The sequence below is a fragment of the Bos javanicus genome, chromosome 3 (assembly GCF_032452875.1).
Source record: "Bos javanicus breed banteng chromosome 3, ARS-OSU_banteng_1.0, whole genome shotgun sequence".
Lineage (NCBI taxonomy): Eukaryota > Metazoa > Chordata > Mammalia > Artiodactyla > Bovidae > Bos > Bos javanicus.
In genome coordinates, this window is record NC_083870.1 from 119,134,389 (window position 1) to 119,159,132 (window position 24,744).

Genomic DNA, 24,744 nt, shown 5'->3' on the forward strand with positions numbered 1-24,744 from the left:
GAGCAGTGAGCACTGGCTCCTTACAGAGCAGGGTCATAGGGTCAGCACTGACCATCCTGCCCGAGGCCCGTCACAGGCCTGCCCGCTGACCTCAGGCCTGCGGCCGTGACAGTAGGCGCAGTGAGCGCTGGCTCTTTAGGCCAAGATGCTGGCAGATAATCAGACGAGTTTCCTTCCCTTCCTCTCCTCCCCTTGCCTTCCTCTCCTCCAAGGGGTCTGTGAGGGGCTCCAGGACTGGCCCCCTGCCTGGCGCACTCACTTTTAATGACAAAAGCAGCTTTTTTGAGAAATGCCTCTGGATTCCAACCCAGAAACTGCTGGAAAACTTTTTAATCCTTAAAACCTGACCAGAGCGAGGCCAGCGAGGGCGGGAGGACGGGGAGAGAGGGGAAGGAGGGGGCGGGTGGGCGGGTAGGCAGGCGGCGGGGCTCCTGCAGCAACCCCCGTCCAGGACTGGAGCCACAGGCCACGCGGTGAGGAAGCACCTGAACTGAGCCCGACACTGACGGGATCTCACCTCACTTACGTTTCAGCAGTCACCTGTGGCTTGGAGCTGTGTGCTGAACACGTGGAGCCCTGGGGCAGAAAACCTGACTGAGCGGTTCTGCAGCTTAACAGCTCAACTCCTGAGGAGCACACGGGGACAATTAGCCTGCAGGAAATCTCGCTTCTGTTTTCCAAGTTTCAATGGAGGTGAATAAAGAAGCGTGACTTGCTCTCGCGTGACTCGTTTCTGAAAACTGGACTTTCAGGCGATGAAGGCGTAGGTACACTGATTTGCTTTTGCGGTTTACCCCACCACCATCCTCTGCGTGAACCTCCCCTGGAAACAAGGAGTCACGAGGTTGGCTGACCACGGTCCTCGCGGGAGACTTCCAGAGCTCTGCTACAAGTGCCCAGCTCCATATATCGGGGGGAATTTCTCCCTCCTCTGGCTATTTCCTCCGTTCTTTCTCCTTTTCCTCTAACACGGCAACTACGTTCTAAAACACACAAAATAAGCGCTTCAGGACCACCTTCAGTCCTGACACAGGTCTTAACCAAACCAAACCACACCCAAGCAAACTGTGAGCTAATGGTGTGCACACACACACATATGTGTCACGTATGTGCGCGTGCAGATGCATCACGGAGAGAGGTGCCACAGAAACAGTTTTATTTCTCGAAGTCTGAAGACACAGGCGCAGACTGGGCCCGACACAGCCGGGCTGTGGGGAAGGAGACGCTCCAGGCGGTGCCTGCTCTCTCACAGCGGACGCTGCTTGCCCAGGGACAAGCGCTGTAGAAGGAAGCTGGGCCCCCTAACTGGGGGGCTTCTGTCTGCACCCCTGCCCCCCAGCGTGAGGCTAGCGGAGTGCAGGAGCTGGGGGCCTGGGCGTGTCTTCGTCCCTGCAAGGCGGCCTCCGGGAGGCATCACTTCAGCCAGATCCACTTGTCCCCCACGTCCTCGTTGTACCCGGCGCAGTACTTGCGGCCTGGCAGCTGTGGAACGGAGAGTGTGGTTACCAGCAGTTTACAGCAGACACACGTCCCCCGCTCACCGATAGCCTCCCTGCTCCGTCCCTTGTGCCCCAGGACAGGGGGGCCTGCCCCTGGGGCTTCCTGCTGCAAGGGTGAGGGGCTCCTTGGGAATAAAACACGACAGGACCCCGCCCCTGGGAGCTTCCACCCTGGTGGGGCGCTATAAACACAAATACTGTCAACACCAACCCAAGCGCTGCCTTGCTGTCACGCGGGGGCCGTGGAGCCACGGGCAGAAACAGATCTGGCCCAGGGGAGCCGCAGCCACGCGGGAAGGGTGGCGGCAGGGGACGTGTCAGCCCTTCCCCCAACCCTCCCGTCTCCTGCCTGCGCCTCCCGCAGGGACCGCACGGCCGGTCGGGGCGGGGGCCCGAGGACACAGGGTGGGAAGCGGGAGCGGCCACGAAGCAGGAGCTGCAGGCACATCTCCCCTCCCCACTCTCGTCCACGAGGCGCTCCCAGCCAACTGCCGCACAAACACGGCGCTGTAGCAGGAACAGTCTAAGACGTTGGCACGCCTTCAAGTTTATCACGTCAGAAAGTAACGTTTCATCTGAATGACGGACTGCAGCCTCACGTCCAGAGAACAGAGTTCGGATCTCAGGGACGCTCTGAGAGGCTCTCCAGCCTCCATAACAGCAGCAGACCCCGCCAGGCCAGCCGCCAGCACTGCAGGACGGTCCAGGAAGGCTCTGCCGTCTTCTTTGTGAATCGGATATTAAACCACAGAGCAGAGAATAAACACGAGCAGAGTCTGGAGCCGCAGAGCCTGCCAGCCTCTAGTAACTGCGCCACAGTATGCCCTCTGGCCCTCTCTGGGCAGCCTTGATTGGCCGTGGGCACCGAGTGGGGTCCCCAGATCCCAGCAGCCCTCTCAGTGGAGAGAAGTCGGCAGAGAACCCCAGGAGGTTTCCGTCTGCAGTGTTTCATAGTGAGACCCAAAACTAGCTTCTTCCTTTTTCTCACTCCATATCCCCTTTCCACCAACCTGCGCCTCCACCACCAATTCAGTTCCTCACTTGCACACCCCCTCCGTGGAGCCGTGAAGGCAGAGGTCACAGGGCCGCCCGGCACGTCCCTCAGGAGGTGCCTGACAAGCCAGCAGGAGCACAGCCCCTGGCCTGGCTGGAGCTCAGCGCTCTGGCCGGCGTGGGCCCGCCCTGATCGGGGGAGCCGGCAGGGACGGTGGGTGTGAGCTCTGAGTGCGGCCCAGCGGGAGCGGGAACAAACTGATGCGCCGAGTCTGACCACGGGGCATCTGAGGCCCTGGAGAGCCCTGACGCCAGGGGAGGCCCCAGCTCCACCTGCTCCAGCCTGGACAGCAAGAGTGCCAGAAGGGGCTCGAGAGGTCCGAGGCCACAGAGGCTGCTCCGGGTGCTTAGAGATGCCGGCACAGGCTGAGTTAGCCAGCTGCTCAGACACCAGCCAACTGAGAAAACAAACACATATTCACTCATTCTCCTGGAGGAAACAGATTCTTCCACCTCTGGCGCACTGTGTCCTAGTGGCTTTGAGAGACATGAACGCCAGTCCTATGTTCTCTAAGCTTGGAAAATACACAGAACACATGAGCCAGTCGGGAAGTGGGACAGCAGCAGGTGGAAAGCGCTGGAGGGCCTGAGTGCCCCCTGCCCAACGGGACATGGGAGAAGGGGATGCAGTGCAGGACAGGCAGAGCACCCACTGCAAATACACCCACGCTAGAGGCTCATCCTCACACCGCAGGGTCGCAGTGCCATACAGGTAAACGTCTTAACTCCACTCAACTCACATGAGCTGAAAAGGAAGCTCCTAACTCAATACCTGTTCAAACACCTGAGAATAGGACGTTCCTAAAAATCCTAAAACAGAAGTGACAACTGAACACGAGTGAAGTGTGGGCGCCCCGGCCGGCCAGGCTGTGGAAGAAAGGCTGCCCTTCTCTTCAGAGCCGCAGGCCCCGAGGAAACCCGCACCTCTGCACAAACCGGTGCACCTGGCAGGATGTCTACCTTTGACGCTGACTCTCCTCTCCGAGGGACACACATTATTTCCTACACACAGCAATGCAAATAATGGGACAGGCAGACTAACGCTGAACTGCAACAGCAGCTTTCCGCGGGGACCAAGGCGCGGTGGGGGGAGACAGGCAGGTCTTAGAGCCTCTTCCAGCTACAGCTAACGAAGGGCAGACTGAAAGCGTCAGACATCTACTCAAGTCAAACAGCCTCTAACCAAGAATGGGCATTTCAGCACAAAAAACAGATGCCGAATTAGTCCTAACTAAGGTCTGAATGTCAAGAGGAAGTACGAAACAGCCACGTCTGTACCTGTCTTCTTCAGCAGATTTAGATAAACTGATCCTAAGGCTTTTCTGTGTATTGCAAGTTTGTCCTTAGTAAAGTGAACTTTGTAAAGGCAAGAACATACAACATTAACATATTAAAGTTATTGAACAACTCTATTTTTAAAACTGGTAAAGGAGAACTTGACACTGAAAATGAAGATAGCGAGCTGAGGTGCTAAGGAAATGCAAACAGCAGGAGAGAAAGCTGAAGACCCTGCTATCCCAGCCACTGTCTTGGACACGATCTGACTCATGGAGGGAACACAGTATCTTAATAGCATCTGGCCTCCTTAAATTGGAAAGGGACAGAATCGGTAAAGTGGAAACCAATTCCCGGTTTGTCTACCCCAAGGAAGGGCTGTGAAGAAATAAAAAGCGACCTGATGCAGCATTTGAAAATGGCTTAAAAAAATTAGTAGGCACTCATGCAAACATTCAGTATTTATATGAATTTGTTTACAGGGTCACTTCCAACTTCAGAGCTGGGGGCAGTGTGTGCATGGAAAACGTGCTGATAAATGGCTCTCACGTCCCTCTGAGACTCCAGGCAGTCCCTGGAGACTGCATGGAGGCGAAGGCCAGCGGGAGCCCGGCCAGGGCCGCCACAGGTCTGCAAACAAGCACCCAGGCCACAGGTCAGCGAAACCAAACCAAACCAAACCATTCATTCTTAGCACATGAAACTCCGAGACACTTTCTCTCCTAAAAAGCTCACCACTAGTCAAGGCCCCTGTGTCACGGCAGGTGAAGTGGCAGAGCCCACACAAGGGCTGACAAGCGAGGCACCGGCTCAGTCTCGGGAGGTCGTCCTGCCAGAGCCTTGGGGGGCCTCCCTGGGCCGCACTCTCACCGACAGAGCCCTCCTCTCCTGCACGCTGCCTACCCCTCTCCCCGCCGCAAGGACGCTTCCATTCCTGGAATGAGCCGAGCCTGCCTCTACCTCCCAGGACCACTGCCCCCCGCCCCAAGTGCGGCAGGGACACCAACACCCACGCGGGCAGGCACCCAAGACCCCACCCGAGTCCCTCAGCACTCAGAGGCCCTGCTACGCACTCCCCTACGCACTCCCCGCTAACTCTTATCCCTCCACGGCCCCAGCGCCAAGAACAGCAAACAGCGCTGGAAACAAGAAACACGTGACAGACGCCAGGGGCGTGCCTCGCGGAGCAGGGGCTGGGGGAGCGTGGCCCCCACCATTCAGCGCCCTCGAGATGCCGCAGCTCTCTGGAGCATCACAGCGCAAGGCTTCCCTCACGCGCCCTGAACTGGGGCTCAACGGTTCTCTGTCCACTGAGCAAAGGGAGACCCAGCTCCCTGCTCGGACCCTCTGCGGAGGGGACATGGAAGACCCAGCTCCAAATTAGCTTTCAGATCACAAACAAAAACAGAGAAGCCTTCCGCTTCCAGCAAAACAACAGCCCAGTACCCTGAAAAACCTCCAGAAACGCATTTAGCTGCACTGCTGAGCAATGTGAGATTTCACCTGGGGCTGAAACGGAGAGGGAGCGGGAAAGCAGCGTTGAGTGGCAGGCTCCACCCCCGGGGCTTCGGGCAAGTGGTCGTGGTGATGCACCTCCGTGCAGCTCAGAAGTGGCTGGGGGGCAGGGAGAGGGGAAGGGAGGGAGGTGGGTGGAGAATGCACAAGGAGGTCTCAACGGGGACCTTAAGAATTCACTGCCTCAGCCGGTCCTCACACAAGTGTGGGCTCCTGATCCTTACCATCGGGGCCTGGGATCCCACAAGCAGCAAAGGAAGCTTCAACCCGAGCACTTCCTGAATCCCTGGGCCTGGAGCCAGCACAGTCCATCTAGGAGCAGGGCCGTCAGCATCAGCGGACAACACAGGATGCCCCGTGAATGAAATACCCTGGCAGGAGTACACCCAGCTACGAACCAAGGTAACTGATTTCCAGACAGTCTGGGTTCACCTGAATTCAAAACTTCCTGAACCATCCTGTCCTGAGGAGGGCCAGGGGTAAACACCCACAAAGCATGAACTCAGGGTCCAAGGTCTCCAAAGGCAGCAGGAAGTAAGCCACCACGGGTAGGAATCAGAGAAAACGGTAAAAGATGGAGTCAGGCTCCAGCCCCTACACCACACACGGAATACAGCGACTGCGTTCACGATGTTTAGAGTAAGAAACTGAAGATGGAAGCAAGGAGGAAGACCCTACCAACGAATCAGAAGGTGTCAGCTGAACAAAAAAGAAATGTCTTTTTCCAAGAATTGGAAGCACTACCCAGGCATCTCCAACCAGAGCGTCAACAAGCTCAGCCTCCCCCGCAGGACCTAAGTCCCGCCTCTCCACTGCCATCACAACGGGTGTGTCTTGAGAACACCACCCCCTCCTACTTCCCAGGCCCCCACAGGCGCAGGGCCAGAGCTCCTCAGGCTTCTGAGGAGACCATGATGCAGGTTTCGGCTTATTACCTTTACTATGTTAATCAGGATGATACAGCTGACCCTTGAACAACGCGGCGGAACCACAGACCGCGGAAATGGAGGGGGCCACCTGTAAGATCTTGCCCAACACTGTAAAGGGCCGACTGGACAAACCGCTCATATTCAGACGGCTAGACACTCATTTTTAAATGCTGCTTTCCTGTACAGGGAAACCAGGTAACTCACTTCAGCAGGCTATCGCCATAGAAAGCACCCTGCTGATTCTCGCTTATTCCAGGAAGTAAACGGCCGCAAACCACCCTCTGCTCTAGTACTGAATCAATCCGGCTGGGAAAGAAGCAATCCCTTAAAATGTCCCCACGCCGCTCGCTCACCCCTGCACGGAGCCACCCCTGTCTCGGGGTCTCAGAGGACAGCGGCCTCGCTGGCTGCTAGCTCGGCCATTTCTAGAACTATGCTCATAGCCGGGCCAGGGAACCTTCAGGGAGAGAAAAATCTTTCTGGATACAGACCACTGGAGGAGAAATTCACAGACGGGTTTTATCTGTTCGTCTTTAATTCCCCGCAACGCCCTTTCCACAGTGAAATTTGGCAATAACTCTTGCTCACGTCTTTAAGGTCCAAACAAAATTCTGTGAATGAAGAGATACACTCACTATTATTTACATTCTAATTTCAACTTACCATTTTTTAAAAATTCAGACTTAAATTGAAGAAAGTAAGGCAAACCACTAGACCATTCAGGTATGACCTAAATCAAACGCCTTACGATTATACAGTGGAAGTGACAAACAAATCCAAGGGATTAGATCTGATAGAAAGAGTGCCTGAAGAACTATGGACGGAGGTCTGTAACACTGTGCAAGATGTGGTCATCAAAACCATCCCCAAGAGGGAGAAATGCAAAAAGGCAAATTGGGTTGTCTGAGGAGGCCTTACAAATAGCTGAGAAAAGAAGAGATGTGAAAGGCAAAAGGGAAAAGGAAAGATATACCCATTTGAATGCAGAGTTCAAACAATAGCAAGGAGAGATAAGAAAGCCTTCCTTAGTGATCAATGCAAAGAAACAGAAGAAAACAATAGAATGGGAAAGACTAGAGATCTCTTCAAGAAAATTGGAGATACAAAGGGAACATTTCATGCAAAGATGGGCAAAATAAAGGACAGAAATGGCATGGACCTAACAGAAGCAGAAAGTCTTAAGAAGAGGTGGCAAGAATACACAGAACTATACAAAAAAGATCTTCATGACCTGGATAACCATGATGGTGTGATCACTCACCTAGAGCCAGACATCCTACAGTGCAAAATCAAGGGGGCCTCAGGAAGCATCACTATGAACAAAGCTAGTAGAGGTGATGGAATTCCACTGAGCTATTTCAAATCCTAAAAGATGATGCTGTGAAAGTGCTGCACTCAATATGCCAGCAAATTAGGAAAACTCAGCAGCGGCCACAGGACTGGGAAAGGTCAGTTTTCATTCCAATCCCAAAGGAAGGCAATGCCAAAGAATGCTCAAACTACCACACAATTGCACTCATCTCACACGCTAGTGAAGTAATGCTCAAAATTCCCCAAGACAGGCTTCAACAGTATATGAACCAAGAACTTCCAGATGTTCAAGCTGGATTTAGAAAAGATAGAGGAAACAGAGATCAAATTGCCAAAATCAGCGAACTGAAATGGACTGAAATGGGTGAATTTAACTCAGGTGACCAGTAATATCTACTACTGTGGGCAGGAATCCCTCAGAAGAAATGGAGTAGCCATCATGGTCAACAAAAGAGTCCGAAATGCAGTACTTGGATGCAATCTCAAAAACGACAGAATGATCTCTGTTCGTTTCCAAGGCAAACCATTCAATATCACAGTAATCCAAGTCTATGCCCCAACCAGTAATGCTGAAGAAGCTGAAGTTGAACGGTTCTGTGAAGACCTACAAGACCTTTTAGAACTAACACCCAAAAAAGATGTCCTTTTCATTATAGGGGACTGGAATGCAAAAGTAGCAAGTCAAGAAACACCTGAAGTAACAAGCAAATTTGGCCTTGGAATATGGAATGAAGCAGGGCAAAGACTAATAGAGTTTTGCCAAGAAAATGCACTGGTCATAACAAACACCCTCTTCCAACAACACAAGAGAAGGCTCTATACATGGACATCACCAGATGGTCAACACCGAAATCAGATTGATTATATTCTTTGCAGCCAAAGATGGAGAAGCTCTATACAGTCAGCAAAAACAAGACCAGGAGCTGACTGTGGCTCAGACCATGAACTCCTTATTGCCAAATTCAGACTTAAATTGAAGAAAGTAGGGAAAACCACTAGACCATTCAGGTATGACCTAAATCAAATCCCTTATGATTATACAGTGGAAGTGAGAAATAGATTTAAGGGCCTAGATCTGATAGATAGAGTGCCTGATGAGCTATGGAATGAGGTTCGTGACATTGTACAGGAGACAGGGATCAAGACCATCCCCATGGAAAAGAAATGCAAAAAAGCAAAATGGCTGTCTGGGGAGGCCTTACAAATAGCTGTGAAAAGAAGAGAAGCGAAAAGCAAAGGAGAAAAGCAAAGATATAAACATCTGAATGCAGAGATCCAAAGAATAGCAAGAAGAGATAAGAAAGCCTTCTTCAGTGATCAATGCAAAGAAATGGAGGAAAACAATAGAATGGGAAAGACTAGAGATCTCTTCAAGAAAATCAGAGATACCAAAGGAACATTTCATGCAAAGATGGGCTCGATAAAGGACAGAAATGGTATGGACCTAACAGAAGCAGAAGATATTAAGAAGAGATGGCAAGAATACAGAGAAGAACTGTACAAAAAAGATCTTCACGACCCAGATAATCATGATGGTGTGATCACTGACCTAGAGCCAGACATCCTGGAATGTGAAGTCAACTGGGCCTTAGATCACTATGAACAAAGCTAGTGGAGGTGATAGAATTCCAGTTGTGCTATTCCAAATCCTGAAAGATGATGCTGTGAAAGTGCTGCACTCAATATGCCAGCAAATTTGGAAAACTCAGCAGTGGCCACAGGACTGGAAAAGGTCAGTTTTCATTCCAATCCCAAAGAAAGGCAATGCCAAAGAATGCTCAAACTACCGCACAATTGCACTCATCTCACACGCTAGTAAAGTAATGCTTAAAATTCTCCAAGCCGGGCTTCAGGAATATGTGAATGGTGAACTTCCTGATGTTCAAGCTGGTTTTAGAAAAGGCAGAGGAACCAGAGATCAAATTGCCAACATCCGCTGGATCATGGAAAAAGCAAGAGAGTTACAGAAAAGCATCTATTTCTGCTTTATTGACTATGCCAAAGCCTTTGACTGTGTGGATCACAATAAACTGTGGAAAATTCTGAAAGACATGGAATACCAGACCACCTGATCTGCCTCTTGAGAAATTTGTATGCAGGTCAAGAAGCAACAGTTAGAACTGGACATGAAACAACGACTGGTTCCAAATAGGAAAAGGAGTACGTCAAGGCTGTATATTGTCACCCTGTTTACTTAACTTATATGCAGAGTACATCATGAGAAACGCTGGACTGGAAGAAGCACAAGCTGGAATCAAGACTGCTGGGAGAAATATAAATAACCTCAGATATGCAGATGACACCACCCTTATGGCAGAAAGTGAAGAGGAACTAAAAAGCCTCTTGATGAAAGTGAAAGTGGAGAGTGAAAAAGTTGGCTTAAAGCTCAACATCCAGAAAATGAAGATCATGGCATCTGGTTCCATCACTTCATGGGAAATAGATGGGGAAACAGTGGAAACAGTGTCAGACTTTATTTTTCTGGACTCCAAAATCACTGCAGATGGTGACTGCAGCCACGAAATTGAAAGACGGTTACTCCTTGGAAGGAAAGTTATGACCAACCTAGATAGCATATTGAAAAGCAGAGACATTACTTTGCCAACAAAGGTTCGTCTAGTCAAGGCTATGGTTTTTCCTGTGGTCATGTATGGATGTGAGAATTGGACTGTGAAGAAGGCTGAGCGCCGAAGAATTGATGCTTTTGAACTGTGTTGTTGGAGAAGACTCTTGAGAGTCCCTTGGACTGCAAGGAGATACAACCAGTCCATTCTGAAGGAGATCAGCCCTGGGATTTCTTTGGAAGGAATGATACTAAAGCTGAAACTCCAGTACTTTGGCCACCTCATGCCAAGAGTTAACTCACTGGAAAAGACTCTGATGCTGGGAGGGACTGGGGGCAAGAGGAGAAGAGGACGACAGAGGATGAGATGGCTGAATGGCATCACTGACTCGATGGATGTGAGTCTGGGTAAACTCTGGGAGTTGGTGATGGACAGGGAGGCCTGGCGTGCTGCGTTTCATGGGGTCGCAAAGAGTCGGACACGACTGAGCGAGTGATCTGATCTGACTGGATCACAGAAAAGCAAGACAATTCTGGAAAAATATCTGTTTCAATGACTATGCTAAAGCCTTCGACTGTGTGGATCACAATGAACTGTGGAAAATTCTTAAAGAGATGGGAATAGAAGACCACCTGAGAAATCTGTATGCAGGTCAGGAAACAGAACTGGACATGGAACGATGGACTGGTTCCAAATTGGGAAAGGAGTCACCTTGCTCCTGTGCAGAGCACATTATGCTAAATGTCAGACTGGATAAAGTGCAAGCTGGAATCAAGATTGCTGGGAGAAATATCAAGAACCTCAGATACGCAGATGACACCACCCTTATAGCTGAAAGCAAAGAGGAACTAAAGAGCCTCTTGATGAAAGTGAAAAAGGGGAGTGAAAAAGCGGGCTTAAAACTCAACATTCAAAAAAACTAAGATCATTGCATCTGGTCCCATCACTTCATGGCAAATAGATGGGAAAACAATGGAAACAGTGACAGAGTTTATTTCCTTGGGGCTCCAAAATCACTGCAGATGGTGACTGCAGCCATGAAATTAAAAGATGCCTGCTCCTTGGAAGAAAAGCTATGACAAACCTAGACAGCATATTAAAAAGCAGAGACATCACTTTAATGACAAAGGTCCAGCTAAGTCAAAGCTATGGTTTTTCCAGTGGTCATGTATGTATGTGAGAGTTGGACCATAAAGAAGGCTGAGCACCGAAGAACTGATGCTTTTGAGTTATGCTGGAGAAGACTCTTGAGAGTCCCTTGGACTGCAAGAAGATCCAACCAGTCAATCATAAAGGAAATCAGTCCTGAATATTCATTCATTGGAAGGACTGATGCTGAAGCTCCAATACTTTGGCCACCTGATGTGAAGAGCCGACTCATTAGAAAAGACCCTGATGCAGGGAAAGATTGAGGGCAGGAGGAGAAGGGGACAGACAGAGGATGAGATGGTTGACTGGCATCACTAACACGATGGACATGAGTTTGAGCAAGCTCAGGGAGACAGTGAAGGACAAGGAAGCCTGGCATGCTGCAGTCCACAGGGTCGCAAGGAGTTGGCCACAACTGAACAGCAACAACAAGAACCCTCTGTGTGCGCACGCTCGGTCGTGTCCTCTGTGTGCGCACGCTCGGTCGTGTCCGGCTCTTTGCCACCCCGTGGACTGTAACCCTCCAGACTGCTCTGTCCATGGGGTTTCCCAGGCAAGAACACGGGAGTGCGCTGACCTTTCCTACTCCAAGAGATCTTCCTGACTCAGGAGCAGCCCACATCTCTCATGTCTCCCACACTGGCAGGCGGAGTCTTCACCACTGTGCCACCTGGGAAGCCCTCTCTAATATCATCCTAATTTTTCATAAGTGTAAAATTATTCTTAAAAAATGAAGTTATTTTTTAAAAACTTAAGAATTTTATGAACTAGACTTCCCCAATCATTTAAATATTGACTAAAAATCCCAACATTTCTAACCACTATAATCCTAAGTCCAATATAGCAGCCTCCCTTTAATGGTCACAGATTAAAAATAAGAGAAAACACAACAGTGATGAAGAGCTGCCACACAGGCTCACTGAGTTGCTCGGCGAAATGACGAATATGTCCAGCTTCTGGTGGACGAGCACAGGCCCAGTCCACCCCGAGCCACCGTGAAAAATGGACAACATTTGAAAAACAATGTGTGCCAAGACATCAAACGCAGGGAAGTTCCAAGGCCCCAGAAGAGGATGGCAAAGGCGGGGCTGACTGCATCCAGGGGCCCCGCCTGCACTTACTGGCAGGAGTCAGAAGCCCAGTGGGCCCCCAGCAGGGGTCAAGCGCCACCCCCCGCAGAGAAGCAGTCCAGCACAAGGGCTCCATCAGGAAGCACACACGGGAGACACGCCAGGCCTCTCAAACCCCAGAGCAGCGCCCGCCGGCGGGGCCTCTGACGGACACGGGGGCCTGCCAACTGACATGCTGCTGGACAACAGACAGCACAGTGCCACAGCCTCACACCATCTTAACTGTTCCTCCAAAATAATGACTGGCATTTAAAAAAATACCAGTATACCAAAACATAAGATTAGATGTCCCCAAACGAAAAGACCAGAGGGAGAATGAGTTTAAACAGATCTAACAGAGGTCCAAATATTACATTTACCAGATAACTTTTTGACTGATACGCAAGAGAAATTAGATAACAAAATAATTTCAACAGATGACTTGAAATTATTTAGGAAAAAAAGAATGAAATTCTAAAATCAAAAACAAGTACGATGAAAGTTAAAATCTCAGATATAGAAAATACAGGCCTAAGAGCAGATCCAGAAGAGCTGAAGAGAGTCAGTGATTAGGACAGAGTGAAGGGCACATCTGGGCTGAAGGTCACAGAGCAAACAGCAAAAAGACAGGAAGGAGCACACAGAACATGGCAGAAAGGGCCCAGCGTGCGGCGCCAAGGAGAGGAGAGAAACGGGGGCAAGCCAGACTGCTCCAAACCCGGCAACATGCATCAGCCAAAGAATGCCGTGAACTCTAAGCAGAGCAGACACGAAGGTACAGACGCACACCCCCCGAGACAGCACAGATGCTCAGAACCAAGTCAGAAACACTGCCCCCAAACACAGCAAGACCCTGCCAGAGGTATACGGAAAAGGCTTTCAAAAGAGGTCAGCAGCTCCAGGGGTCGGAGCGGGCACTGAGGGGCGGCACCAGGCTCCACGAGGGCTGTGCAATGGGGCAGAGGCAGCAGGGGAGGGAGCGTGGTGATGCCCGAGGGCGCGGCCGGGAAGGAAACGCTGAACCGAGGGGGCCAGGTGTCTGGCTGCCTGAGCAGGATGGGACGGGGACAATGAGGAGGAGCCTGGAATTAAAGGTGAGCACTCGTGGCTGTCAGTACACTCAGACAAGTGAATACAGACACACGGGTATAAAATAGCAATCTCGGGAATCCAGTGATACCAATGTATAAATGAATAAGCAGAGAGGGGAGAGACCATCTCTTCACAGCAGAACAGTAACTAATGATGTAGAAGGAATGATGGAATCTGGATAATTACGCTTTGATAGCTGTCACATTAACCATTAATTCAGCCAAGAAAATGCTCAGATGCCAACTACCAGGTCAGAGTCTGATGAGGAAACGGACATTTACATGGTTTCAAGGAACTTCCACTGTAAATATTTATTAATTACAAAGAGTAAAACAGTTAACTTTACAGTGAGAACAGCACCTCAGTCAGGTGACCAGAGTTAACAGAACCCGTGACAGGACAAACAGGAATCACATGCTGCCTGACAGAGCAAAGGCATCTAAAGCAAGGTAATGGATTGCATTTAGTTTTCTTGTCTCTTTAGAATCTATGAATACGATCAGTTCTTCAGACTTTCCTTGATATTCAAGACGTTGGCACTTTGAAGATCACAGGATGGTTATTTTTTAATATCCCTCAATTTGGTTTGGTTTGGATGTTTTCCCATGATCAGACTTAGGTTTTGTGTGGTTTTTGTAGGGATGTTAGGGAACTTACTGCATCTTATCAGGCAGCACGTGAACCTTCCTGGGACAGCTGATGAGCTCTGAACAAGGTCTGTGGATCAGAGGCAGTAATGCATGAATGTTAATTTCCTAACCTTGACAGCTGTATTGTGGTTATGTGGGAGAATGTCCTTGTTTGTAAGAATTACACATTAAAGCCATGGTTCTCAAACCTTAGTGTGTACCAGAACTGGCTGGAGGACTCCCTAAAACAGGCTCCAGGCCCCATCACCAGGGACTGCTCCAGGGCTGGGGCCTGAGAACTGGCATTCCTCATGGGCGCCCAGGTGCCCTGACACGCGACCACACTCTGAGAATCCGTGTGTCAGGACGGCTGAAGATCACGGGCGTGATGCTCATCACTGACAGAGGTTCGGAAGTTAGTTTTCTGTTCCTGTTACTTTTGTAAATTTGAAAAATTCCAAGATGAAAATCAGAACAGCTTAAAGAACATCTTAACCAATAAGGGTGAGACTCTGCTGTCAGCAAAACTTCCTCCGACAGAAGGACCACGACCTACAGGAGGGTGTGCAGACCAGGGAGGCTTCAGCAGCAGGGCAGCCAGGGCTCAGTGTGTGTGAACTGACTGCATGAACAATAACCACAGTGTCCCCAAGGTCTACATAGACAGTGACAGCAACAGCACACAGGACCGGGTAAAGGGAAGCAGAAGTGCTCCAGGGGAGGACGCTGTGGGACTAGAGGATCACCAATGCCCGTAAGAAGTCAGCGAGTCAAGGGTGAGCGCTGATCACCAGGCCGCCACGAAGAAACTGTGGGAGAAGCCGTAACTAGTGAGCGAGCAGAAGAGGAGACGGAATAAAATGTTACAAACAACAGCACTCTAATCCACAAGCAGGCAAGACAAAAAATATACAAAGAAGAGGTAGGAAAATATAAAATATACAGTTAACATAAACTATTTAAACACAAAATGTATCAGCAATTGCACTAAATGTGAACACATAAATATCCCCCATAGTTAGACTGGGCAAAAACTAAAGACAAAGTCCTCAGGTTAGAAGGTGTCCACCGGAAATACAAAGATACGCAAAGAATGAAATTGAAAGACGTGGAAAAAGCACCACCATGCAAATAGTAACCGAAGGAGGGCTGTGGACGCCACCGAAGTGAGCAGTGAAGTGCCCCGAAGTAAGAACCGGCACCAGTGATGCAAGGAGAGTTTAATCACACACAGAGAGACTGATGCTGAAGCTCCAAAACTCTGGCCGCCTGATGTGAAGAGCCAACTCACTGGATAAGACCCTGATGCTGGGAAAGATTGAGGGCAGGAGAAGAAGGGGGAGACAGAAGATGAGAGGTTGCATGGCATCACTGACTCAATGGACGTGAGTCTGAGCAAGCTCCGGCAGACAGTGGAGGGCAGAGAAGCCTGGTGTGCTGCAGTCCATGGCGTCGCAAAGAGTCGGACATGATTTAGCTATTGAACAACAAAAGGGTGGCTCTATTAGGAAAGTGCAGCAATTCTAAATGTGTGTAAGTCTAATAATGCAACCTCAAGATATACACAAAGCAAAACCTGCCAGAACTAAAGGAGGAACAGACCCACAGACAGCGGCAGCCTCCCCAGACCTCTCACGGCAAACTGACAGAGGAAGCAAAAAGAGTCAGTGAGGAGAGAGACCATCTGAGTAACGTGACTAACAGACTTCCTTTCAAGGGCGCTGCAAGAGCCCAGCACACGACGGGCGGAATGGCCTTCTCCTCCAGGACCATGAATCGCCGCCAAGGTGATCAATGCTGAGCCGAAAAGTCAGTCTCAGCCGCCTTCCAAGGACTGAAGTCACAAGGCTATTTGTGACTAGAGAGGAGTTAAGCCAGAAACCAGCAACAAAAAGACCATTAGAAACACTCCGCGTGTTTCTAAATTATCTAATATAATTCAAATTAGCACAATAGCCAAAAAAGAAATCAGACTAAAATTAGAAAATATTTTGAATTGAATGATAATGAAAACACAACATCAAGAACTATGAGATCTAGTTAATTAAGCCAAATTTAGAGGGCAATGTGACCAGCTTTACATGCATATATTCAAAAGCACGACAGGCAGAAAATCAATGATCCACCCACTCATACTAAGAAGTTAGAAAAACAGCAAATGAAAGGGGAAAAATAAGGAGTAGTCATCAGTGATGGAACGTACAACAGTACAAGCAAGAAGCTGGTTCCCTGAATAACGAGCTGCTTTCAAGAGTCTGAAACAGAAGGAGGGAAAACAGCAGGACTGGTAACAGGATGGAGAAGCGGACAGGGTCACCATCAATGTGATCGAATGAAAAACGCTAAAAAGGACATTTTGAACAACTTCACGCCAAGAAATTAGAAAATATGAAACAGAGGCAAATTCTTCAACAAACACAGCTTTGAAAACCCAAGAAGAATCCTGAATATTCCACATGAAAGAAAGTTATGATGAAAAGCATTTCCGCGCGGCTCCCCCAGTCAAGCCTTCTCAACACTGTAGCAAGGAGTCATGACGACCATGAGCAAATCCTTCCAGAGAGCTGAAATGAGGACCCCCTCTCAACTTAGTGCTCGATGTCAGCATGATCTTGCTGACAAATCTGACTAGGATACTATAAGAAGCTCACAGTAGGACTTCTCCGGGAAACCAAGGTTGGCCTTGCACTAGAAAATCAACCAGTGTAATTTTATGACCACAGTAACAGAAAGAAGAGAAAATCACCCATGACAAAAAGTGTGATAACGCTCAACATCCATACTCAACAGCAGCCCCCTGGAAACTCCTACTAAAACGGAACTTCCCTGACCGGGGAGAGGATCTACGACTGACCTGGCTACTCGGCGCTTTGGTGGATCACTGAGAACTCTCTCCGTGAGATCAGAGGCAAGAGAAGGGTGAGCACTGTCACCACGTCTATCCAGCCAGGAACCAGGGGCACCCCACACAGTAACGTTAAGAAAAAGCCTGAAGATGAGAAAGACACTGTCCTCCTTTGCTGGCACGCGCTCCCCTTCTCCCACAGGGACTGTCAATGCCCGCTTGCCCGCAGCTTTAATTCCTGAGAGCCCCAGTGCCTCCCACAGCCACCATGATGCTGGCGCGGCTGCTGCACCCGTCTCCCACATCTGCCAGTGCAGAATTCAGCGGCGTGGCTGCGCTGTGCTAGTCTTCCTGCCGTTTATGAGGAGTGGCAGTGGCTTTTCACTTGCATTACTGACATAAAGTTTCCTTTTAAAATAAATTTGTGGGAAAAAAAAGGTACCACATTTTTTTAATGTGAACGGCAGGGCACCTGACCTGCAGCTGTGACCTGACGGGCAAGGTGCCCTTGGACACTTGAGTAGGCACCTCTGCTGACTCGGGTTCTGCAGGCGCCAGCGCCTTCGTGCATTTACTCTGTTTGTTAGTTCAATGATTTATTCCGCTAAATGTTCACTGAGTGCGTACCAGGCACCAGAGCTGTCCCAGGCCCTGGGAACAATGCTGTGCGTGACACAGACAAGAATCCCTGACCTCAGACAGGCACTGACATCAGAGTGGGAGGAAACAGAAAATAAACAGAAGGTAAGACAGAGAACCTTAAATGACGATGGCAACTGCTGGGGAGAAAACCGAATTCCCAGAAGAGGGTAGGGCAGAGCCGCTGTGAGCTGGGGGAGCTGAAGCTCAGGTCTTGGTCATGGTCCAGGAGACCTTGCCGAGAAGGTGACAGGTGAGCAGAGGCGGGCAGGGGCGAGGGGGTGGATGCGATGCTGGGGGAGAACCGTACAGGTCCACGCAGGGATGCAGAGTGCAGCTCAGCGCTCCTGGGACATTCATGAGGTAGGAAGGAGGCCCCTGCGGCTGGAGCAGAGGGAGGTCTCCAGTTGTCCAGAGGGCTCTGGCTTGTCCTCTGCAGGATACAGGGAGGTAAAAAGATGGGTGTGATGTACTTGGTGGGAATGTCCTGGTCTCTGGTTAAAAAACAGGCTGTACGGGGAGCGGGCAGAAGCAGGGCAGTTAGCTGGGAGGCATGCCAGTGTGGACCAGGGCGGTCACTGCGGATGTTCTGAACGGTGCTCAGACTGCGGACAGAACCAAGAGTGTTGAACTTTTATATTCTGTCCAGTCTGTACTGGAAAGAGAGAAAGAGGTCGGCTGACTTCTGGGTTTCTGGCCTCAGGAGCTGGAACTCCGGAGCTGGGCGTGGCAGGATGAGCTCAAGCAGGAAGGCCGCGGCCACCACGTGGGGCAGCCCTGATGCCAGGCTTGTCAAGGCTGCTGGGTCACCACGTGAGGGGCACGGACAGCACTCGGGGGCAAGGCCCCTGGCCCGGCAGAGCAGCGTGGAGACAGCAGCTGCGGTGACGGGCCACTCAGCCCCCTACCCACGCCCGCCAGCTCCTCTCAGAGGACGTGAAACACAGACGCGCATCCGGAAGAAAGAAACACGAACCGCAGGGACCTCGAGTGACAGCTTTACACTTTCATGGTCCTCCCCAAATATCTGTGCTGAAAGTCACTTCGAAAGCCACCAAAGAACTTACTTAAAAGCGAATGCTAAGTATCTCATGTAAGAAGGAAAGCAGTGGATGTCCTCGGGCACCAGTCAGTGCTGTGCCAGCAATGTGCAGACACAACTCAGAGAACTACAGTCACACAACAATGCTGAACTCAGATGCCAACTCGTCCATGCACTGACCGCCCTTGCCCAGAGAATCCCATGGACAGAGGAGCCTGGTGGGCTACAGCCCATGGGACTTGGAAGAGTCGGACATGACTGAGCAAGTAACACACGTGAGCACTGACCGCCCAGCTTGAAGTTCTGATTTAAATACAGTTATTCTGCGCTTCTGCTGATAACCAATCACAGCCACCGCGGACATTCTCACTATCCCACTGGAGCTGTGACTCAGGAGTGATCACTGCCGGACAGGTTCCAGCATACTTTCAGCCCTGACGACTCTCCACGCCACTCTGAACGAAGCCCGTGGACCTGCCCAGCTCTCACGCCTGCCCTCGTCCTCCCCAAGGGCGCCCGTGCACCCTAGGCCTCTGCGGAAACGCACACCTCCCCTCCTTGAGGATGACACACCGTGACGCCAGGAGTGAGAACTGACGGGAAAGGACAGAGAGAAACTGAGGAGCAACGAGAGGCCGGCCCAGACGGCTTCCCAGGAGAGCAGCGCCCTGCGTGTGGCCCTGCTGCTGGAGGGGCTGCACAGCAGAGATGAAGGGGGACAGGAGAATCACTTCAGCGAAAATGGAGCTTGCTCACGGAAACAGACCCACAGAGAGCACGCTCCAGAACTGACTTTGCACAGGCTGTCTGACACCCACTGCTCGAGGGCCTTACCTCTGTGAACTCCTGGAAGACCTGGTCACTCTGGTGGGCACCGACGGTGACCTCTGGGAGGAAGACAGGGATGGATGTGTAATTCAGCACCTCCAACTTATCCTGAACCCTGGAAAGTCAGACAGATGTCAGACAGACCGAACATCAAAATCAATACAGTAACATCAATAATCAATACAATAAACTCTGGAAAGTCGGACAGATGTCAGATAGACCGAACATCAAAATCAATACAGTAACATCAATAATCAATACAATAAATCCAGGAAAGTCAGATGTCATACAGACCAAACATCAAAATCAATACAGTAACATCAATAATCAATATGGCACACAAAACACCAAAGTCAATACAATAAAGTAAGCTATTAGGCTGATTGTTTAAAATATCCACCCCCTTCACCTCAGAAGCCAAACTTTCCCCAAAGAGCCTGTGGGGCTGTGGGAGCCACCCTCCCAACACCACTCTCAGGACAGACCGTCTTTTAAGAGTCCCACGGCCACAGGCGACTCCCTTTGGGGAAAGGACACAGATGTGAAAACATGAAGCAGGACCTGCATGTGCTCTGAATACAGACACAGCAGGGATACAAAGGTGAGAGCCAGCACCACCTGTCACAGGGCTGCTCGTGTGGCCAGCGCCCACGAAAAGCCTGCACGGCTGATGACGCCTGAGGGACCGAGCGGAGAGCCACTGTCGTCGCTGGAACGCCACTGCCAGCTCAGCACTCTGCCTGGGGGCCCCCGCAGCGTGGGGACCAATTCCAGGAGCGGAGGCTGAACAGGGCGCGTGGAGGAGGCTGGGGCGGGGAGAGCCCCGCGGGATGCCTCCTGCTTTTCTCAGCGCCGAGACACACCATCAGAGGACTCACTCCCTGTCTTGCCATTTTATTCTGAATGCTAAAATGTTTATGCTTTGTTATAATTTGCTTACTTTAAATTTACTCTGACTATAACTACTAGAAGATGAAAAGCATTTTGAGTGCTTTTAGGAAGAAATGTTAAGTCTCCTTTCTTCAGGGCTCAAAACCAAGAAAATGATTATTTTAAAAGGCCCTTTTCCCATTAATGACTTATAATGGCAGAAGATGCCTCCGCTGAAATGGCCCAGATGGAAGCTAAATGGATCTGGCTCTCGGCCACGCTGTGAGGACCTTGGGTGGGCCCGGCTCCTCCTCCCCGGGGACCACAGGGCACTGAGAACCTGCGACAGGCCGCATGCGAGTGACCGGAGGCGGAAGCCTGCCCCAGCATCACTCGCAGGACCGACAACGCTGTAACCAGACACCGTCCCCAGGGCACACTGCTGGGACGACTGCTTCCCTAAGTGTGCTCACATGGGTGTCACTGGTCGTGCACACAGCTATCACATACACTCAATATGAGCGTTTTCTCTTCCTTTTAACTGTAAACTGGTTTACAGAATATCTTTCATAAGCCTGTGTCAATAAAGTACATGTCTTCACTTTTAACACAAATGGAATTATTCTATACTTATATGCTGATATGCTCAGTCGTGGCTGATTCTTTGCGACCCCATAGACTGTAGCCTGCCAGGATCCTCTGTCCACGGAATTTTCCAGGCAAGAATACTGGAGTGGGTTGCCATTTCCTTCTCCAATACTTATTATATAGTAAGGATATTTTTTAAGGTGATCTCACTGTAAACAATTTCAAATAAAAATGAATCTTGTGTTTTTAAATATTAATAAATATCAAACTGGGGTATGATTTGGTTTTGTCTATAGTTTTGAAAACCTAAAAACATACTGAAGAATTGAAAAGAACAAACTGGCCTAGGAACGCGTGTGACAGAGACCAACAGCGCCATCTACATTTAATCTGGAAGAACTACAGTTCACATACCCCCTTACAGAAAAGGTGGTGTTCAGTCACTAAGTCCTGTCTGGCTCTTTTTGCAACACCACGGACTGTAGCCCACCAGGCTCCTCTGTTGCTCTGCCCGTGGGATCTGCCAGGCAAGAATACTGAAGTGAGTTGCCATTTCCTTCTCCAGGGGATCTTCCTGACCCAGGGATTAAACCCACCTCTCCTGCACTGGTAGGCAGATTCTTTACCACTGAGCCACCTGAGGAGCTCTCAAAGAGGGTGTATCTTTGAACAAATATCTTCAAACCACTTTTGAAGATTAAAAAAATAATCTATAGAGACTGTTCTACCACATACTCAGCCTTGTGTAAACTGCTCATTCACTCTGAGCTTCCGCGATGACTAAGCAGAGCCCCTGGAGCCTCTCTCCCGTAAACCCAACTCTGGGCCTCCAGAAACTACAGACACATTCCAGACTGAAGATAAGCAGGGGACGGACACAACAGGACACATTTCATGACTCAGGAAGCTAAAGCGGTGAAAGGAAACATTCTGTTCACAGAGCATTTAGTCTAATTAAGGAGAGTCAAACACTGACAGAACATCCCCTTCACATCCCAGCCCAAAGTGTCCCCGTGAGAAGACAGTGCGTCCCCGAGGCTGATTCACAGAACGAGGTGCTCTGCCACGTAATTTCAAAACAACAGTGAGGCAAGAAGGGAAAGAAAAACAGTAAATTATGACTTACAACTCAACTGTTTCCCAATTAAAGGAATGCTTACACTTTCTCCTAAAGCATGTCCAAAGCTATCTTTTAGCTTCTCCTGAGCGGCAAAGTTCTGCATGAAACCCTACAATTCTGATACCAAACGCCTACCCTCCAGTTTCGTCGCACTGGAATTCTCTTGGAAAGACAGCCTCCAGAAGTCGTAGAAAACACACGTCCCTGTGATGAGGCAGCAGGGGCAACAAGGGAGCCCCAGCTCTGGAAGAGGTGGGCCCGCAGCCCTGCATGGAGAAGGCCCGACTGGGAACGCGTCTCCAGCACAAAAATGAAGCAAGCAGGGCAGCAGCGGTCAGTTACGGATTACAGACATGAACACAAAACACTATCAAGGTTGAATAGGTACTCACACATACATGATTACACACAACACACGTTCTGAGACGCACAAAAGTGCTCTAAACCAATAATCTGGTCAGATTCTGAACAGAATGAGTATAGCTGGAAAATGGCAGGTTTACTGTAATTATCTTAGAAAATGGTCATAATTTTGCTTGAGTCGCCCACATTAAGAAATGGCACTTAAGTGAAAATAAGCAGAATTACCGTTGTAAATTGTTATGAATTATCCTTGGGAGGCAGAGGAGAAAAAACTGGGATGAGGAAGAAGCAATCCCGTTGAAGAAGCGGTAAGTCACCCACATGGCTCAGTCCCGTTGATGAAGAAGCGGTAAGTCACCCACATGGCTCAGCCCGGCAAATGTCAGGGCTGGGACAGCACCATTTTGTTTTTCTAGTACTCTGCCCAGCAGGAGCTGGTATGACAAGAATCATGCATATGCCCGCGTCAAATCAAAGTCTGGAAAAGTCAGAGGGGCGCAGGAGAAAAGAAGGCGCACAGGGCGAGCCTAGGAAAATGCTCAGGCCCTGAGGGGGTTACTGGGCAGGTGGGGAGGCCACAGGCTCAGGACACCCTGCATCCTGACGGCAGAGGCAGGGCAGATGATGAGGACTCTGAACTAATTCTGGGAAATGGAACCTGGATTCACGCCTCGACAGGCACGCCACAGAAAGGTTCTGAGAAAAGGGAACACGGGGTCACTGTGACACTCGTGAAGATTAGCTGGCGGGCAGGCACACAGGGATGGGTGGGATGAAGAACAATGAATCGAGGAGCGGAGATCCAGAACCAGGGCCTGCGGCCCCACCCTAGCGGCGGGACCTGGGGAAGGGGCGGGGTCAGGAGGGAAAAGGCGGGTTTAGGCAGATGATCCCAGGGGATGAGGCAATGACCCCACCAGGACACCAAACAAAACCTCCCCAACCATATACAACACCCTAACAAATGCAAAAGACCTGGAATCACACGAACTGTGTTCTCAGACCACAACAGAATTAAACTAGAGCAATATTTATAGCACCAAATGCATATATTGGAAAGGAAGAAAGATCTAAAACCAATCACCTAAGCTTCTACCTTAGGAAACTGGAGAAAGAAGAGCAACTGAAGTCTAAAAAAAGCAGATTAAAAAAAAAAATAACAAAAACTGGAATAGATGTCAAGGAAACTGAAAATAAGGAAACAGAGAAAATAAGGACTTCCACAATACAGGTTCAAGTGTGCAAGCTGGCACACATTTTCTGGAGAACAATTTCAAAACACACAGTAGCCATAAAATGCATTCACATAATCTGACCCATAACTCCAGTTTCATACTTTAGAAAAGTAACCTGAAATGGAATAAAAATAAGTACAATATGCTCATTACTGTTATTATAAATATGAAGAAGTGAAAATAACCCCAAAGACTGATATTAAAGAAATGAAAAGGACTGTGCCTATATTTCAGAGATCAACTTTTTCTGTAAAGGGCCTATGTATGGCTTCATATATGTACCTTGTTTTTCTTATAATCCTTTAAAAATGTGAGGACCATTATTGGCAGCTGAGGCCTGGATGGGCCCCCAGGCCATGGTCCCCCACCGCTGACTTGCTTCTTTCAGAAGATTTATGAGGCATGAGTAGCCATTAAAAAACTGATTTTAAATATTTAACAAAATAGGGACACACTCTTATTAAAAGTTACCGTACAAAGACATATGCAGGATAACTTTTATTTAGAAATACAGGAACACACAAACACTTTAAGAAAGATAGGAAGAAGCCGCATTAAACTCTGACACCTCCCACGATGCGGGTCCAGCCTGGACTTGGGTTTCATGGCTCTGACCTCCCCGGCTTGAGCCCACAGCGCTCCTCCCCGTTAAACTCCTCATCGCACACTCGCGCCCGGCCTCCTGCCCTTGCCCACTCACAGCCCCTCCAGAGCTCGGCCTCCCCGCGACAGTCTTCTCCCCACCCCTGGGCAGCACCCCGGAACCGCTCCTCCCTCAAGCCTCCAACACGGCCTCCCGCCCTCGCAGCCACTCTGGACTGATGACCTGTCTCTCACCTCACTCTGAAGACAGGAGCCACCTGCGGAGAGCTCTGAGAGCCCAGGTCCTGGCCCCCAGGCCTGCCCCACCCAGGCCCCTCCCCTCCTCTCCCCACCCCGCCCCGCCAGAACTCACAGCATCCTCAGTTTGTGCAACTTGCGGTCGTTCTGATCCAGCCACGGGCCTTTGTCGTACTTCAGGTACTCAATATCCTCGACCACCTGCGTGCAGGGATTTAACAGAGGACTTAACAGAGAACATTCAGCGCA

At 49.9% G+C, this 24,744-nt stretch overlaps 1 protein-coding gene across 3 annotated transcripts in view; it reads right to left on the bottom strand.

The window, feature by feature from the left end:
• Positions 1–1,139: 1,139 nt before the first annotated feature.
• The window catches only part of NDUFA10 (NADH:ubiquinone oxidoreductase subunit A10), a 38,906-nt gene continuing 15,301 nt past the window's right edge, over positions 1,140–24,744 (bottom strand). The window contains exons 8-11 of one of the 3 annotated variants that reach the window (XM_061412836.1): positions 24,611–24,696; positions 19,486–19,594; positions 17,729–18,042; positions 1,140–1,482 (exon numbers count right to left, since the gene is read on the bottom strand). In XM_061412836.1, the coding sequence (XP_061268820.1) occupies positions 1,419–1,482; positions 17,729–18,042; positions 19,486–19,594; positions 24,611–24,696 (573 nt within the window). In that variant the 3' untranslated portion in view covers positions 1,140–1,418. The remainder of the gene's footprint in view (positions 1,483–17,728; positions 18,043–19,485; positions 19,595–24,610; positions 24,697–24,744) is intronic. The other 2 variants (XM_061412837.1, XM_061412838.1) reach the window with 2 other exon arrangements.